General features: G+C 41.3%; 2 protein-coding genes across 5 annotated transcripts; both read left to right on the forward strand.

Moving 5' to 3' along the window:
• The first annotated feature begins 3974 nt into the window (after positions 1-3974).
• Positions 3975-8266, forward strand: LOC115683707 (uncharacterized). 4 transcript variants are annotated; one of them, XM_056320487.1, is made up of 8 exons: positions 3975-4116; positions 4540-4608; positions 4810-4953; positions 5040-5092; positions 5334-5371; positions 5513-5831; positions 6835-7157; positions 7503-8266. In XM_056320487.1, the coding sequence occupies exons 1-8, from the start codon at positions 4104-4106 to the stop codon at positions 8083-8085; spliced, it is 1542 nt and encodes a 513-aa protein (XP_056176462.1). In that variant the 5' UTR covers positions 3975-4103; the 3' UTR covers positions 8086-8266. The 4 variants fall into 4 exon arrangements, with proteins under 4 accessions (XP_056176462.1, XP_030464156.2, XP_056176463.1 ...); XM_030608297.2 differs by having other exon boundaries at positions 4046-4116; positions 4800-4953; XM_030608296.2 differs by having other exon boundaries at positions 4540-4953.
• Positions 8267-11082: 2816 nt separating this feature from the next.
• On the forward strand, positions 11083-15378 carry LOC115683683 (O-fucosyltransferase 36-like). Its single transcript, XM_030608253.2, has 3 exons — positions 11083-12686; positions 13694-13943; positions 15038-15378. The coding sequence occupies exons 1-3, from the start codon at positions 11368-11370 to the stop codon at positions 15212-15214; spliced, it is 1746 nt and encodes a 581-aa protein (XP_030464113.1). The 5' UTR covers positions 11083-11367; the 3' UTR covers positions 15215-15378.
• Positions 15379-15771: the final 393 nt, after the last annotated feature.

A 15771-nucleotide genomic window follows, 5' to 3' on the forward strand; every position in this document is an offset into this window, starting at 1 on the left:
GTATTTATTAACTTTAGTAACGATATAAAAACGAGGAGTTAGATATTTCGTGATATTTTTTGGTGTGTCTAGTGATACATGTAAGTTCCATATAAGACTTTAGCATTGTGATGAAAATGAACTTATCATAGAAAATTGGAAAAATTCCAAATAAAGGTTTGAAGTGCCCTCATTTTCTCAAATAAGGGCTTAAAGTGATTATAACAGTTTCAAATAAAAGGCCTCACCCTGCCGGTAAGTTGACTAGCCAAATTTTTCGGCCGATCAAGGGCATTTTCGTCTAAAAATAATGTTAATATAATTTTTAGTTAGATTAGGTTAAAATTAAAAAAAAAAAAAAAGGGGGGGAGGGCTTGAACCTCCCTTGCCTGTGGCCGCCTCGACGGTGATGGCTGGCGACCTTTGCCCAAATCTAGGAGAGGGTTGCCAGACCTATGCGAGGGTCGGCGGCCCTCTTGCGGACCTGGGCGAGGGTCGCCGGCCCTCGCTAAGGCACCGACGACTCCGCCGGCCATGGCCGCCGCCCCATCGCCGGTTGGGCGGCGGCCACAGGTGGAAGGGTTGGCAAGCCAACCCCTCGTTTTTTTTTTTGAACTTTAGCTTTTTTTTAGTTTGTTTTTTTATGGAAAAAAACACAAAAGAAAGAAAAAAAAGAAAAAAAATTAAAAGAAGAAAATGCCCCTAACTCCAGTGAGGTTAGGCTCTTTATTGAGATTGAGATTACCACTTCAGACCCTTATTAGAGACAAAATTCACTTCATACTCTTATTTGAGAAAATGATGGCACTTCATGTCCTTATTTGAAAAAATGAGAGCACTTGGAGCATTTATTTGGAATTTCTTTAGGAAATTTTTTTGTAAGGGTCTTCTTAACAGGTGCGCTTAAGGATTGTGATAAGTCGCACAAGACAAGCTATTCTCGGCTTCTAAGACATTGTGGATGAGTTGTTCCAGCATCTTACGATGCTTGTGTGTTTACGAGGATGTCTTGACTGGGTCGGTTGATTGGTTTTGGTTTTTTTTTAACTTTGGAAATCGATGAAATCGAATATAATCGACTTATTTTTAATTTGACTGATGAAATTCATGATGTGACCTAACAAAGTTTGTTCGTATCTGTTTAATGTTGCTCTATACTATTAAATGAAAGATTCCTACTTCTCACCATTATTGATTGATTATTAATTGAAGATAATACTTATGAAAGAGTTTGGTATCATCCTCGGTGTACTTGCATTTAATCAAAATAATATTTCTCAATATTGTCTATAAATGATTTTGGCGATATTGTGATTACATTCCTTTTTTTCGATAATTGTGTAGAAAATAATATCTTTTTGTCGTTTTCACATATTGGACGTTCAACTTAGATAGTCAAAACCATGTGCTAAATTTCTTTACTTTTAAAGCGGTTTGGTGGTTTACCAGTAAGAACCAAACCGGTTCTCACCAAAAAAAAGAGCGGTTTGGTAGTTTCGACCCAAAAAAAATCGGTTTGGTGGTAACAGTTCGAAACCGAAACAAACCGATAACAAATCAAAATTGTTTGGTTTGAGTTATATTTCTCGGTTTGATCTTGGTATAGGTTGAAATTTTTCAAATTTTTCCAAAGTTTGTACGGGAAATACCTTCCAGATTGAATCAAACCGTATCATAATATATAACTAGTAATGGTTACGATGCGTAACCGTTTGATATTACACCCTTCCTAAATGTGGCTTTGTCCTTTAATAAGCAACGATACTAAACTTCTTCTCTTGGTTTGGTCGGCTGAAATCCAATAATAAACTAAAAAAATCGATAATCGAGTGATGGCAAAACAGGCTTTTCTTGGTCTCGGCATAGGCCGAATCAAAGAAAATTTGCACGTTACATTGCAAGAACACGTTTGAGGTGTAAACTTTGCCAAAATTTGGGTTTGTTGTAATGACAAATTAAGATGGTTTTATTTCAATTATGTAAGGCCATACGTAAGGATACATTATTCAATTGGGGCCTGAAATCTAGTAACTCTTATTTCCAATGTTTGGGTTACCGATGTTTGACCCGTTGACTATTGAAAAGGCGTGCTCTCTAGAAAGGTGGCAAAAGTCAAATGACCAAGGGCAAGGAATTGACAGATAACAACCTTGAACTAGGATCAAAGCTCTAACCAGATTCTTGCAAACGAGGTTGGTGAACTGCAGCATGCAATTAGGCCACGTTTGTTTAGTAAAAATTAAATAATTTGAAAGATATTTCTTTGAAAAGTGACTGCTTCGCTTCATCTCCTTCAGAAAATGAATAAATAAAAATTATCTTTATTATCCACGAAAACATTTACACGCAAATTGACGTCGATTATAAAAATAATTTTCTTTGTCTAATTACTCCATAGAGTAAAATAACTCATTTTCCGCTAAACAAACGTGCTCTAAAAGCGACGCGGATCGGAGAAAGAGTAGAATTTTTTATGGAGGTGTCTTTGATTACTTTTTTTTCTCTCTCTCTCTATAGTTTGATTAGAGATTAGGAAAAAGGAGATGCATTTTCCAATCTAAGCTTTTAATAAGAATTGCCCTTCATTTCCTCTCACATGGGCTGACTCGGGCCAGAACCCGGTAGGACCATTGGGCTCAGGCTTCGCGTTACCGAGCCGACTTGAGCCCGCACAACCTCATTTATATCCAGGTCGAAGCCCCGCAATCGGATGCAAATTCTCGGCGGAGTCTCTCTCTCCCCCCATGAAAAGAAAAAATAAAGTTAAAAAATAAAAGGGATAAGTACATTGAAAGTCCTAAATGCAATAGAGTTCTAAAATTTTCATAATGTACAATTAAGTCCTAAAACTTGTTACAACAGTGCAATTGAGTCTTAAAACTTTCAAAAAATGTAAATAAGTCCCAAAACTTGTCAAATTAATTCAATCAAGTCCTTCAATTAATTATACTTTTTGAAAGTTTTAGGACTTGATTGTACTTTCGTAATAAATTTTAAGACTTGATTGCACTTTCATGATAAGTTTTAGGACTTAATCACTTTTTTTGAAATTTTTAGGACCAAATTATATTTTCATGATAAGTTTTAGGGAAAATTTCAATTAAGGACCCCAAGTGGGGTCCTTTTCTCAAAAGAGGACCCAAAGTAAACATGGTGTCAAATAAGGGTCTGAAGTGCCCAATCAGTCTCAAATAGGGGCCCGAAGTGCTCAATTCGTCTCAGGTAAGGGCCTAGGTTCGCCAGCCGGTCAAATCTCGCCGGCGTCGGGCGAGGGCCGCCCTCGCCGGCGTCGGGCGAGAGCCGCCCTCGCCTGGGCTGGGCGAGGTCGGCCTCGCCAGTTGCCGGCGAGGGCTCGACCTCGCCGGCGTCGGGCGAGGCCGGTCTCGCCTGCAACGGCAAGGCCGGCCTTGGCCGACGCCGGCAACTGGCGAGGCCAACCTCGCCCAGCCCAGGTGAGGGCGACCCTCGCCCGACGCCGGCGAGGGCGGCCTCGCCTGAGGCCGGCAACCTCCGCCGGCCCCGGCTATGGCCGGCGGAGGGAAGGAAAAAAAAAATAGAGATGAACCGGAATAGTACCTGTGCTCGCCGGCCGGAGAGATTTGACCGGCCGGCGAACCCAGGCCCTTACATGAAACGAATTGAGCACTTCGGGTCCCTATTTGAGACTGATTGGACACTTCAAGCCCTATTTGACACCATATTCATTTTAGGTCCTATTTTGAGAAAAGGACCCCAATTGGGCTACTTAATTGAAATTTTCCCTAAGCTTTAGCGCACTTATCCCAAAATGAAAACAACAAAAAAAGTCTCCAAAGACCAATGTTATCTCAGCTTTCGCTGTGTGGCTGTCAAAAAGTCTCTCCGACCATTGGCATTCGCCGCCATCTCTTCACCCTCCCTCCCTCCCTCCTCCTCCTCCTCCTCTTCACCTCCCTCCAATCTCTGCCTCGGCCGGCGCTCCTTCTCCGTGCCTCGCGCCCTCGTTTCTTGGCCTCGTGAACGAGTGATCTCTGCGTTCTGCAATTAAAAAGGTTGAAGAGTTAGAGGACAGGCCTGCCGTGCTGTTTGGGAGGTCTTGAAACTGCTCAGAGTTGTGTGGCTTTTGGCTGAATGAGCGCCCATCCATGCCTTTATTAGGTACCCTCCATGCTCTACTTTCGTGGGTAGTCTTTAGTTTTCTTCTCTAGTGCAAGGCTCTGCTTGGCTCATTGCCTTACCTCGAACGCCTTATCTGCATTCCGTGTTCTTTCTTTTGTTTGTTGAGCGGGGATTTTCAAATTAGAATCTAGCAAATGATGTAATTAGCACGTAAATGTCGCGTCGCCAACTTAGGCTGCAAATGATGGCCGTGACTTCAAGAAGTTGCTTCCTTTTTTGTTCCCTGAAATTCCGAACATTGTAATTAGCTGGGCTTGAGTAACTGTCACTGGAGTAAAATCGGTGAATGTCCCGTAAGCAGAATGCATTCTTGAATTTGTGGTTGCGCAATATGGATTCTCTTCTTTCTTCTAATGACGACATACAATTAATGTCTTCGAATTGGTTATGTCTTGTGTACAGAAATTGCCACTGCCCAGCCTAACTTCCGAAATCATCTGGGTGCACTCGGGGCTCAAGCCTTTGTTCACGGTAGATTGTTCTCTAGTTCGTTTGCTTTTGGGAATGATAAAAGGCTTGCCTCATGGAAACTGTCTAACGCACCTAAAAGGATTCTCGTGGAGCCGCATCCGCCTAAGTTTGTGGTCAAGGCAGTTGCCACCCTAGAGTGCATGTGCTCTGTTCTGAACGAAGATGTGCGCTTATCTCGCGAAAGCTCACAGGTGGCTACAGGTTCAAGTTCATCAGGTGCCCGACTTGAGCCATCTGAGGACGATGGAATGGAATTGGACGAAAGAGAAAAGCTGAGGCGGATGAGAATTTCTAAGGCAAATAAGGGGAACACTCCATGGAACAAAGGCAGGAAGCATAGTGCTGGTAACTATAACTCTGAATCCCGGTGACTAATGTATGTGTTACCCTTGATCATCACCCTCAGTGAAGGTGCCATAATTCATGTGCAGAAACCCTGCAACGAATCAGAGAGAGAACTAGACTAGCAATGCAGAATCCTAAGGTGATGTCATGTAAGAATAATTATATGTTTCTTTGTTGAAGTATAGCCATAGATTATGGATGAATCTAGATTGTTATGCATTCTAGCTTGGGATGTTAAAGAGGAAACAAAGTCTCAGATAATAACATTTGGAAGGAAGCAAACTCCGGCTTCCTCATGAAAATATTATCTCCAATGATGGAATTCTTGGTTGCAATTTTACAAAATTCATGTGGTCTCATATGAAAAATTGGCTTTGCAGGTCAAGATGAAGTTGATCAACCTCGGACATGCACAGAGGTTGGTAATGCATACTTTCTTCTGGTTTTGTATACCAATGGTGACAAGATCTTGGTATTTTACACTTGCAAAATTTTTATTAGTGTCTTTGCCTTCGAATGCTCAGAAAATTTTTCTGTCTTTCTTTAAATGAAATTCCAGTGAGAAGACAAGACTGAAAATTGGTGTTGGAGTTCGGATGGGGTGGCAAAGGCGTCGGGAAAAGTTGATGGTGCAGGAGACATGCTATAATGAATGGCAGAACTTGATTGCAGAAGCATCTAGAAAAGGTTATGTAGGTGAGGAGGAGTTGCGGTGGGATTCGTATGACATGTTGAATGAACAGCTTGAGCGTGAGTGGTTAGAGAGCGTTGAGCAGCGGAAAACGATGCTTAGGCCAAAAGGTAGCAAGAGAGCTCCAAAGTCGCCAGAGCAAAGAAGAAAAATTGCAGAAGCAATTGCAGCAAAATGGGCAGATCCCGTAAGGGCTTTAATAAAATGTCATGAAATGAATATCGCAAATTATAATTTGTCCATTTAGATTCTCACAATTTGTTTTCCAGTATGTCAGTTAATCAATTGATTCTGTTAATAAATGGATAAGCAAACTTCACTTCTATGTACATGTCCACATATCTTCTATTTACAAGTTCACCTTCTTAATAGTAATTTATTGCCAAATACATAGATAAGATCACTTTCTAAGAAAAAGAATCAAGGTTTATGAAATGGTGAATAGAAGGAAAGACCAATAATCTTGAGTATGAGGGAGAATTATTATCATCCTATCTGGTTGAAAAACAGGTCTGCTGACTATATTTTGATCGACTTAAATCTGCCGTTCCAAGTCTAGATTGAAATGAATTAATAGGAGCTTCAGATGTATCATGTTATTATGGAACATATTTTTATACAGTGTTGCAGACCATCTAATGGAATATGTAATCTTACTATATTCTGCCATAATCCCAGTGTGGGGTATGATGCATATTTGACCTTCTGTATCTGAGCTGAAGCTCGACTATGTTTCTACCCATGTACTTCCTTGATGCTAATCTTGAAGAGTGAATGCATTACAAAAACGATTTGGTCCACGGAAGATCCCAGATAGATCATCGGGTTCTGATTTTTTCTTATGGACTTGACCTGAGTTCAATTGTAGGCCCCCAGTTAGTCCACCAATTCACTCATGGGTCAATTGTCATGCAACCACGTGTTCTTATGTTATTTATGCAATGTGTTTGGCTAAAAGCTGATTATGTTTGTTTACTTAGGTGGCTCGGAAATTGTGTAAACCTCAGCTTCTCGGAGTCGAATGGAATAGAATAGATTGCTTTTCACCCTTTCCTTATACTAAACTTTCTCATCACTGTAATACAAGTTTCCATATTTCAAATGTCTGTTCTCGGTAAAGCATTAGCATTCATGCTCACTATGAGATCCCACTTATATTTTCCTGAAAATTGTTTAATTTTTCCGAACAGGAATACCGCGAACGAGTCTGTTCTGGCCTGGCTAAGTATCATGGAACACCAGTTGGAGTTGAAAGAAAGCCAAGGAGAAAGCCAGCTGACGCCGGCGGTACACGACCAAGGAAAAGGAGCCCATCTCAGAAAAAATCTAGTGACATGGACAGCACTCCCAGACTAGATCATCAGAGCCAAATCCAAAAACTGAGACTGAAGAGAAGGAAAACTCCTCTCTTTAAGGATCCTTTGGCAAGTTCTAAGTTGGAGTTGATAAAGAGTATCAGGGCACACAGAGCAGCTCAAGAAACAAACAAGACCGAAGCCATAGCACGAGCAAGGTTTGTTCACTTGTTTATAATGAATTACTTATAAGCAGAACCTTGGAGCCCTCTAGACACGCGATAGAATCTAGTATAATGCTTTGCTTTATTTGATAATTTAATCAGTGTAGAGGTCATTTGATGTCAGACTTCTAGAAATGGACTTTAGAAAATTTATCCTTCTTGGTTTAAGTATTTCATAGCCGAGGTATGGCTACTGCGCAGCAATACTATTCTAAAGCATCATATTCCAAACAAAACATCCACATTCGGTTCCACCGTTCTTGTTATAAAGCTTCTCCAAAAGTTTCAGACCGTATGTTTCGATGTTTTGAGTCTCTTCTTTGGCGAAATGTGGCGCAGGCTATTGATTGCTGAAGCTGAAAGGGCAGCCAAAGCATTGGAGGCTGCTGCAGTGAAGAGTCCCATTGCTAGAGCTTCCCTTGCAGAAACCAGAAAGCTTATAGCTGAGGCCATTCAATCGATTGAATCAATAGATATAGGATCTATGCCTTCCACTTACAATGGATCATACCCTTCAGCCGCCCTACCAGATCTGATCAATCATATTGAGGAGGAAACAGCTACAGTCTCCGGGAATCGACGGAACCGGAGAAAAGTCAATGGAAGCCAAGTGAAGACATGGGAGGACAGTGATGGGAACTTCGATTTCGGAGGATTCAGCTTGCCGGATGTGCTCGATGAAGAAGGCGAACTTGATCCGATCGACTTGGGTTTCGTCCCTCTTGATTTGGAAGCTCGAATGGACCATTCGGGGGAGCGGCATGACATACCGGAACCAAATGGCCTTGTAGGAGGTGAAAGCAGATCTTTACCAAACGGAACCAAAACTAATGTTCAATCAACGGGAAGCGAAACATGCTCTAAGCCCATTGCAGCGACGAAGAAATGGGTACGTGGTAGGCTCGTGGATGCGGCCGACTGATTCTTTGGTCTTCAATGAAGTAAAACCTGCTGATAAAGTGAACGGAGTTACATGTACATTTGAAGTTGATTATAACTATGAGCTAGAGGCCGGTTCTCGAATTCGGGACTATAAATGAATCAATCCGCTGTGGCGGTGAGGAACTACAGATCGATGTACCATTCGAGATACGATTGTAGAAGGGCCTCTCTTAATCGAGATGTTATTGCTGTAGGAGCAAATCTTAGATTGAGCTGATGACCATAGGGGATGTCTTAGATTGAGTTGTACCATCTATCTATTCATTTGCCATCTTGTATGTTGTCTTTGACGAGCTACAGTTAACAGAGACTTGATCAGCCTTGGAAGTGCCAGAACTTCAAATATGAGGGCCACACAGGATCTGGATATGAACAGTGGGCACATCAAAACTCAAAAGAACCCAGATAAACCAGAAATTGAAAGACAGCTTTCTTCAGACCAGTCGGGAATGTCTGATTTCACACGTTGTTTGAACTATTTTTCCAGTCATATTGCAGAGAGAGAGAGAGTAAAGAGTCTCTCATGTCTCATCCTATTTTCTTGTGGAGTTACAGTACACGTTAAGAGTCATTTAACAGGAGAGAGAGGCACTTGGGGACTGTTGATTTTGGACTCCAGGGCCTCCTCAAATTGTTTCCTCTTCTCTTCCTTCTCCCTTTTCCCTTTCTCTATCTCCTTCTCAGCTTCCTCCTTCTGCAAATCAATGAACCCTCAGTCACTAACTCAGCTTTTTAAGGCATGAAAGTCAATAACACAGGAATGACAGAGAGAGAGAGAGAGAAAGAGAGAGAGGACGGTGCAACATGGGCATCCCCCAAGCCGCCTCTCCCGACGCCGGGCCGCCTCGGCCAGCAGCAGCTCATGGTGACCAAGCCGCCGACCCGAGCCGCTGTCCCCGGAGTGAAGCTCCCGGTCCCCGACATTCTCGACGTAAATTTCTCATTCTTTTTGGTGCCACGAAAATTTTCAGTTACTTTGCCTTCGCCTTCAAGACCAATAAGTGAATAGACCCATGTTGAGTTACCCGATGGATTTCTGGGTTGATTTTATCCGATAAGTAAATCCTCAAGCCAGAGCCCAGAGAGAAATAGAACTATGCAGGCAAGGAGGCTTATTGGAAAGGAATCTGAATAAATGGGTGATGGAGCGCCCGGCGAGGCTTTGCATGGAAGCTACGTGTTAAAGTGCCCGAAAATGCTCCAAACTTCGAGAGTTTTCTATCACCTGCCTTGCACCGTGTGCATGACTGTATGCAAGGCGGAATTAATTGAGCCCATCTGACTCTCAAAGTGTATACATGTCAACAAGAGAACTAGCAAAACAGAGGAAACAAGAGATTGGCAATCAATTTACCTATCTCCCAATTATTTCTTTCGGGATGACAAGTTCCTTTTGCCAAATAGAAAGGTCTGTATTCGTGTCTATCAAATGCGAAGATGAACTTAAAGTTTGATCCTAAAGCAGAATTTTGGCTACTTGGATTTCATCCAAAAGATTGCCACAAAACATGATTTTGTATCCCAAATCAACATTATTAATGGACGGTACTTACTTTTGATCTCAAAACTGCATCCTCTTTATTCCGATTGGCAATGTGCTTTTTTTTTTTTCGGGCCAATGAGTGATAACTCTCAAATTTACATTGACGATATCCTCTTATTCAGTCCCGATGGAGAATCTTATTGTATCCTACTAACACAGTTTGCCGATATTATATTACCGAGCAATATGGAATCATGCCTTCCTGGAAGATAATGGCGATAGCTTATAAGGAAATTGAATTTTTAGGAGTGCATCTCAAAAATGGTTCTTACTATCCTGGTGACCATATTGCCGAAAAAATGGTTGAAGTTTCATGATGAAAATCTTTCAACAGTTCCTAGGTATTGTAAAGACTTTGTGCCAAAGATCTCAAAGTTCATGCACCCCAGCAGAAAATGCTAAAGAAAGGACCCCTCCTTGGGGAACATCTTAAACAAATGCAGTCAGAATACTCAAAGAAAAACTCCAGAATTTGCTTCCGTGCCAAATTCCTTCAGATGGCAAGAGGATCCTTCGGAATGATGCAAGCGACAAGTATTGAGCAGCAATCCTCTTTGAAAAAATTGATGGCAAAAGACAAATCTATGGATTCAAGAGTGGAATATTCACAAATGTCGAAAGGTACTACTATTCCACTTTCAAGAAAATTTTAGCTGTTAAGTATGGAATTAAAAAGTTTTGAATTGCATCTTATTGGCTATCACTTTCTTGTAGAAATGGATATGTCTTTGATTATTCAAACGATGAAGTTCAGACAGAAGACAATCCCTCATCCACAACTGCTCAAATGGACATAACGACTTTCCAAGTACTCCTTTGAATTGTACTTTTAAGAAATAACTATTTTTTCATTTGTTTCTTTTTCTTGTTTTTCTTGAGAGAAAATGATATAAATGGTCTTTCAATTTTAATCTAATATGAAATGTCGTCCCTGAACTTTTAATTTGTTCAATGTGATCCCCGAATTATTAATAAATATTCAATGTAGTCCTTCCATTTGTTGAAACGACATATAAGACATTATCTAATGACGTGAATTATTATATTTTAAGTTGGAGATTTAAAAATAATAAATCAATATATCCATCCCTTTATCCATCTAATTTAAAAAAGGGAAAAAATATGAGCGTTAACTTGTTATATTTAGATTTGAAAAGAATGTCTTACATAGATAATCGCGCTTAACTTTTTATTTGGTCTACTGATCAAACTTAACGGATTGGAAGCCGCGATCGGCAGATCCCATTGCTATGAATTAAGAGAATGACGACATTGAATATTTTTTATATACTTTATGGACTAGATTGAATATTTATTAATAATTCATAAATAATATTGAATAAATTAAAAGTGTAACCGTTTGTATAATTTTCTCGAATTTTGGAGTTAAGGCCCCTATAATAAGTCGCATTCTCGATTTGGTCCCTTCCTTCCTTCATTGTTACGGGCCGTTTCCTTGTCCCTTTCAACCACCGACACCTCCTTCTTCTTCCTCACCAAAGATCATCACTCTCTCTCCGAAGATCTTCTTCTTCTTCTTCTTCGTCCTCTTCGTCAGATCTGATATCAAAGCTCGACGCAGCATTGCATCAATCGGCGCCACCTGCATCGCGCTACCGACCTCCGCTTTCGGCCGCTCATCGGAATCGGCGGCGGGAACATCGCTCCGCAATCCCGCCATCGCCGACCCTTTTGGAGGCCAGCGAGGTTTGCGCCGGGATGGCGCGAGACGCCGCCTCCTTCTCCTCCGACGAGGAGGACGACCATCGGAACCTTATCCACCAGAACGACACCAAGCCGGTGTCGCCCGGGGAGCATCGAGCGGCCGCTTTCGACGTCGAGGACTTCGAGTCTCGCATCGGCGGCGACCGCCGGCCGAAGCTGGCGAAGCTCGCGTTCAACAAGAGGTACCTGTTCGCCGTCTTCCTCCCCATCTTCATCGTCGTCCTGTACTTCACCGCGGACCTCCGCGGCTTGTTCTCGTACAATGTTTCGTCGATTAAGGCCGGTTCGTTCGGCGATCGCATGAGGGAGTCCGAGCTGCAAGCTCTGTATTTGCTAAGGCAGCAACAGCTAGGGCTTCTGACTTTGTGGAATCAGACTTTTCGGGATTTAGGAGCTGACCAGAATAGTAGTCTGAGTGGCTCGAATTCGAGTGAGATTAATAAGGGGCATCAGTCCTTGGTGTCGTCATCTGCGTCATTTGCTGAATTTAAGTCCGCCGTGCTAAAGCAAATTTCGTTGAATAAAGAGATTCAGGATGTATTGTTATTGCCTCATCAGTCTGGTAACTTGTCCGCGGAAGGTGCTGGTGATGTAGGGTTTGCAAATTTTGGTGGATATGGTTTCGACCGGTGTAAAAAAGTGGACCAGAGGTTTTCGGAGAGGAGAACTATTGAGTGGAATCCGAAATCTAATAAATTTCTGCTTGCAATTTGTTTATCGGGCCAAATGTCGAACCATTTGATTTGCTTAGAGAAGCACATGTTCTTCGCTGCTGTACTTAACCGGGTTTTGGTTATTCCAAGCTCTAGAGTCGATTATTCATACCATAGGGTGCTGGATATCGATCATATAAATCAATGCTTGGGTCGGAAGGTTGTCATTTCATTTGAGGAGTTCTCAGAGATTAGAAAGAACCACTTGCATATCGATAGGTTCATTTGTTATTTCTCTTTGCCGCAACATTGTTTTGTTGATGATGAACATGTCAAGAAGTTGAAGAATCTGGGGCTATCAATGGGCAAGCTTGAGTCCCCCTGGGTGGAAGATGTGAAGAGGCCAAGTAAGAGGACAGTCCAAGACATCCAGGCAAAGTTTGCATCTAATGACGACGTTATTGCAATTGGAGATGTTTTTTTTGCGGATGTAGAGCAGGAATGGGTGATGCAACCTGGTGGTCCGCTTGCTCATAAATGCAAGACTTTGATTGAACCAAGTCGTCTGATTATGCTTACAGCGGAACGTTTTATCCAGACATTCTTGGGAAAGGACTATATTGCTCTTCATTTTCGGCGACATGGTTTTTTGAAGTTTTGGTGAGTTACTTATTCCATCTAGTATATCCTGCCTAGCTGTTAGATGCAGATAGAATGCGGTTATAGATTTGGTCAGGAAGAAGTTGCGATCATTTTTATAACACGAATGAGTTAGTCGTAGAACTAGGCTTGCTGTTGGTTTACTTGCAACTCTCTTTAGTGTACGTTAAGCATGGTCTTAATCCAGGTGCAACGGCTTTTGGTCACTTGCATGTACTGTTACGTTAAGAATGCTAGCAACATGTAGATCTTGGATTAATTAGGAGTTCTTTAAATCTCTCTCAAATTCAGTAACATTGAAGCAATTCGAATGTTAAACTTCTTCATCTGCTATCTTTATCTTTTTCGATGGCTTTTTTTTTTTATCTAAGTTCTACACGGCCTTCAAGTAGGATGACCAAATGTCCAGTTCATTATTGGCCTCTTCGTCTGAAATATATTTTCACTATTGGGACTTGTGCCATCCCAGCAAATTCTTGAGGGAGAATATTGAACTGATTCAAGTATTAAAGTGCACCTTTCAGTTCCATTGAGTAGGTTAATCTAATAGTAAACGTGGATATGGTCACTCATAAATTCTGCATACAAGAAGCTTCTGTTAAAGAAATAATGGTAATGTTACCTTCAGAAAGCAAATTGTAGATAAAAATATCTGAGAAGATGTTTTGATAAGTGTTTCTTCTTATCTAAACTGTATGCTCTAGCTGCTGGAGGAGGCCTTTTCTTTAGCTTTTTCCATTGGAAACTGTAGATAAATATGTGAAGCCTGATGGAGTAAGTTCTAGCTTGAATGATGTGACGTTAATTTTGTTGAACTTCAGACAAATTTTCAGCTTTATTGTTCATTTTGGATTGTAGATTGTTGTTCTGGATGATTGTGTCTCAACTTTAGTTCTGGCTTTCATTGGTGCCACTGCCAGTTGTTTTTCTGGCAAAAAGTTTCTACTAGTCCATTAGTTAACTAATTCTTGTCACTGAAGCTCTAATTGATCTGCTTATTCTGGTAGCAATGCGAAGAAGCCCAGTTGCTTTTACCCTATTCCTCAAGCTGCTGATTGCATCAGTCGGGTGGTTGAAAGAGCCAATACACCTGCAATTTATCTTTCCACGGATGCAGCAGAGAGTGAAACTGGCCTGCTGCAATCACTAATTGTGGTGAATGGGAAAGTTGTTCCCCTTGTTAAACGCCCTGCTAGTAATTCGGCGGAGAAATGGGATGCTCTGCTTTATAGGCATGGCCTCCAGGATGATGTGCAGGTTAGCTCGTGGTTCCTTCTCTTTTTCACTTGTTTTTTGATACCCCCTTGCATAGGAGATTACCACATCAAGCATTTGTGGAACTGAGCTGGTAAATCGTGAAACCTGTCAATTATTGACCTTTAGAATTTGCATAAAAAGTGAGGAATTTGCTATCAACCTCTCAGCGTTGCGTGATTTCTCATCTTGAATGATCTTGGTGTTGCGTGTTTTACGCCATACAAGTTGTATTTTGGGCTTCCCATGCCATAACAATCACGTAAGCAATTAGCTACTGTCGGAATTTCTCCATCACAAATTGCAAGTTTAATGGTTCCATGCCTTGAGGTAAATGCATGTCTTGTAATATGTGCTGATTTCTCTGGAGAGAGGTATCGGATAGTATGAGGTCCTGCAGTCTCCTGGCCCGTAAGATCGCTTGGATTGATGAGTTGGAGCATGATGTGAGTAACAATGAGTGTAAATGCTCTTCATATCGGTGCTGAGATGCAGTTATTAGCATCTAGAAAAAAGCTAATCATTTGCTTTCTCTGGTTCAATAAATGCGCAACATATTTAATGGTTTGAGCCTTGATGGAATCTGGACGTCTCTAATTTATCGATCTTATTCTTTTTTATTTTCGCTAACAGTTTTAAAGAATGATGGTAAGTCATTTGGTGAAGAAGAACCCTTATGGCCTTTTATGTTTTACTGCATGATGGTCTCTAAAGAGCGTCGTGATTTTCAACTGATGAAGTTTACACTGGTATTTTCATGTTTTTCATCTGTTAGATTTTAAGACAGGAGTAGATCTCTATTGGGAGCTCAAAGGCTTTCCTATGCTGTCCATTTATGTGGATGTCTTGTAGTTCCTGTTGGTTCATAAGCAGCCATTACTTCCTCTAAAGCCTAGATGTTGTGATGATGCTTTTTGTGCCTTAATAGAATGAGCGCCTCGCCTATTTACCCGGTTGGTTATAATATGAGAAGAAACCGGCAAGGTCGAGTTGTTCAAGCAGTTAATACATGAGAGCATCTGATATTTGTCATCGTTTGCTTGTTTGAACCGTATCAGCTCTTGGTAAAAACTTACACATCACGTCTTTAACTGAAGGTGGAAGCTATGCTAGACAAGACGATTTGTGCAATGTCGAGCGTGTTCATTGGAGCGTCCGGATCAACATTTACAGAGGACATATTGCGGCTCCGGAAGGACTGGGGATCAGCCTCTGTTTGCGATGAGTACTTGTGCCAAGGTGAAGAGCCGAACTTTATAGCGGGCAAAAAATGAAATGGACACCATGTGCCAGTTGGTTATTGAGATGAGGTTTCTGCTCTCGTCGCTGTCCCTCGGAATACATCGCGTGTCGATACCTTAATGTACTATAGCATCTTTGTATATGTGCATAGTTTTCAATTTATACAATTCTCTTCTCGCTTGGCCGTCTCTGATCATTCTTTTTTGCCGAAAGTGATCCTCCTCTGTAGTCGTTCCTCCCACCTGTTCTTAAGAACAAAAACGCATGTAGCTCGTAGTGTTTCGGATTGAGTTCTCAGTAGCTGGTCACAATAATTTTTGTCAGCATGGAACTTTGCTATAGTTCTTCGCTCGAGTTGAGGATTAGAGTGCATTTTCACTTGTCACTCATTTGTCTTTGGTCCGTCTCCATTTGACTTTCTCTTGAATCCCCAAGGTTCCCCCTGAGCTGGACCCATCCGCTAATTCAGGAAAGAAAAAAAAATGAAAATATTTTGATATAAATTATTATTGATAATGAAAATGTTTTTTATTAACTAATTATTTCAAGCGATCGTTTTTCGAAAAATAATTTTCAAACCATTCAATTT

The sequence above is a fragment of the Syzygium oleosum genome, unplaced genomic scaffold (genome assembly GCF_021117445.2).
Source record: "Syzygium oleosum isolate NSW1041296 unplaced genomic scaffold, Sole_v2.1 Sole_v2.20, whole genome shotgun sequence".
Taxonomy (NCBI): Eukaryota; Viridiplantae; Streptophyta; class Magnoliopsida; order Myrtales; family Myrtaceae; genus Syzygium; species Syzygium oleosum.

What these genes read in the sequence shown, in the direction of transcription:
- LOC115683707 (XM_030608296.2), top strand. An exon ending in TAGCAATGCAGAATCCTAAG is followed by an intron (nt 5,093 to 5,333) that starts GTGATGTCATGT and finishes TTGGCTTTGCAG; the next exon opens with GTCAAGATGAAGTTGATCAA. An exon ending in CAGCAAAATGGGCAGATCCC is followed by an intron (nt 5,832 to 6,834) that starts GTAAGGGCTTTA and finishes TTTTCCGAACAG; the next exon opens with GAATACCGCGAACGAGTCTG.
- LOC115683683 (XM_030608253.2), top strand. Translation starts at nt 11,368, where the DNA reads ATGGCGCGAGACGCCGCCTCCTTCTCCTCCGACGAGGAGGACGACCAT. An exon ending in CATGGTTTTTTGAAGTTTTG is followed by an intron (nt 12,687 to 13,693) that starts GTGAGTTACTTA and finishes TTATTCTGGTAG; the next exon opens with CAATGCGAAGAAGCCCAGTT. An exon ending in GCCTCCAGGATGATGTGCAG is followed by an intron (nt 13,944 to 15,037) that starts GTTAGCTCGTGG and finishes CTTTAACTGAAG; the next exon opens with GTGGAAGCTATGCTAGACAA.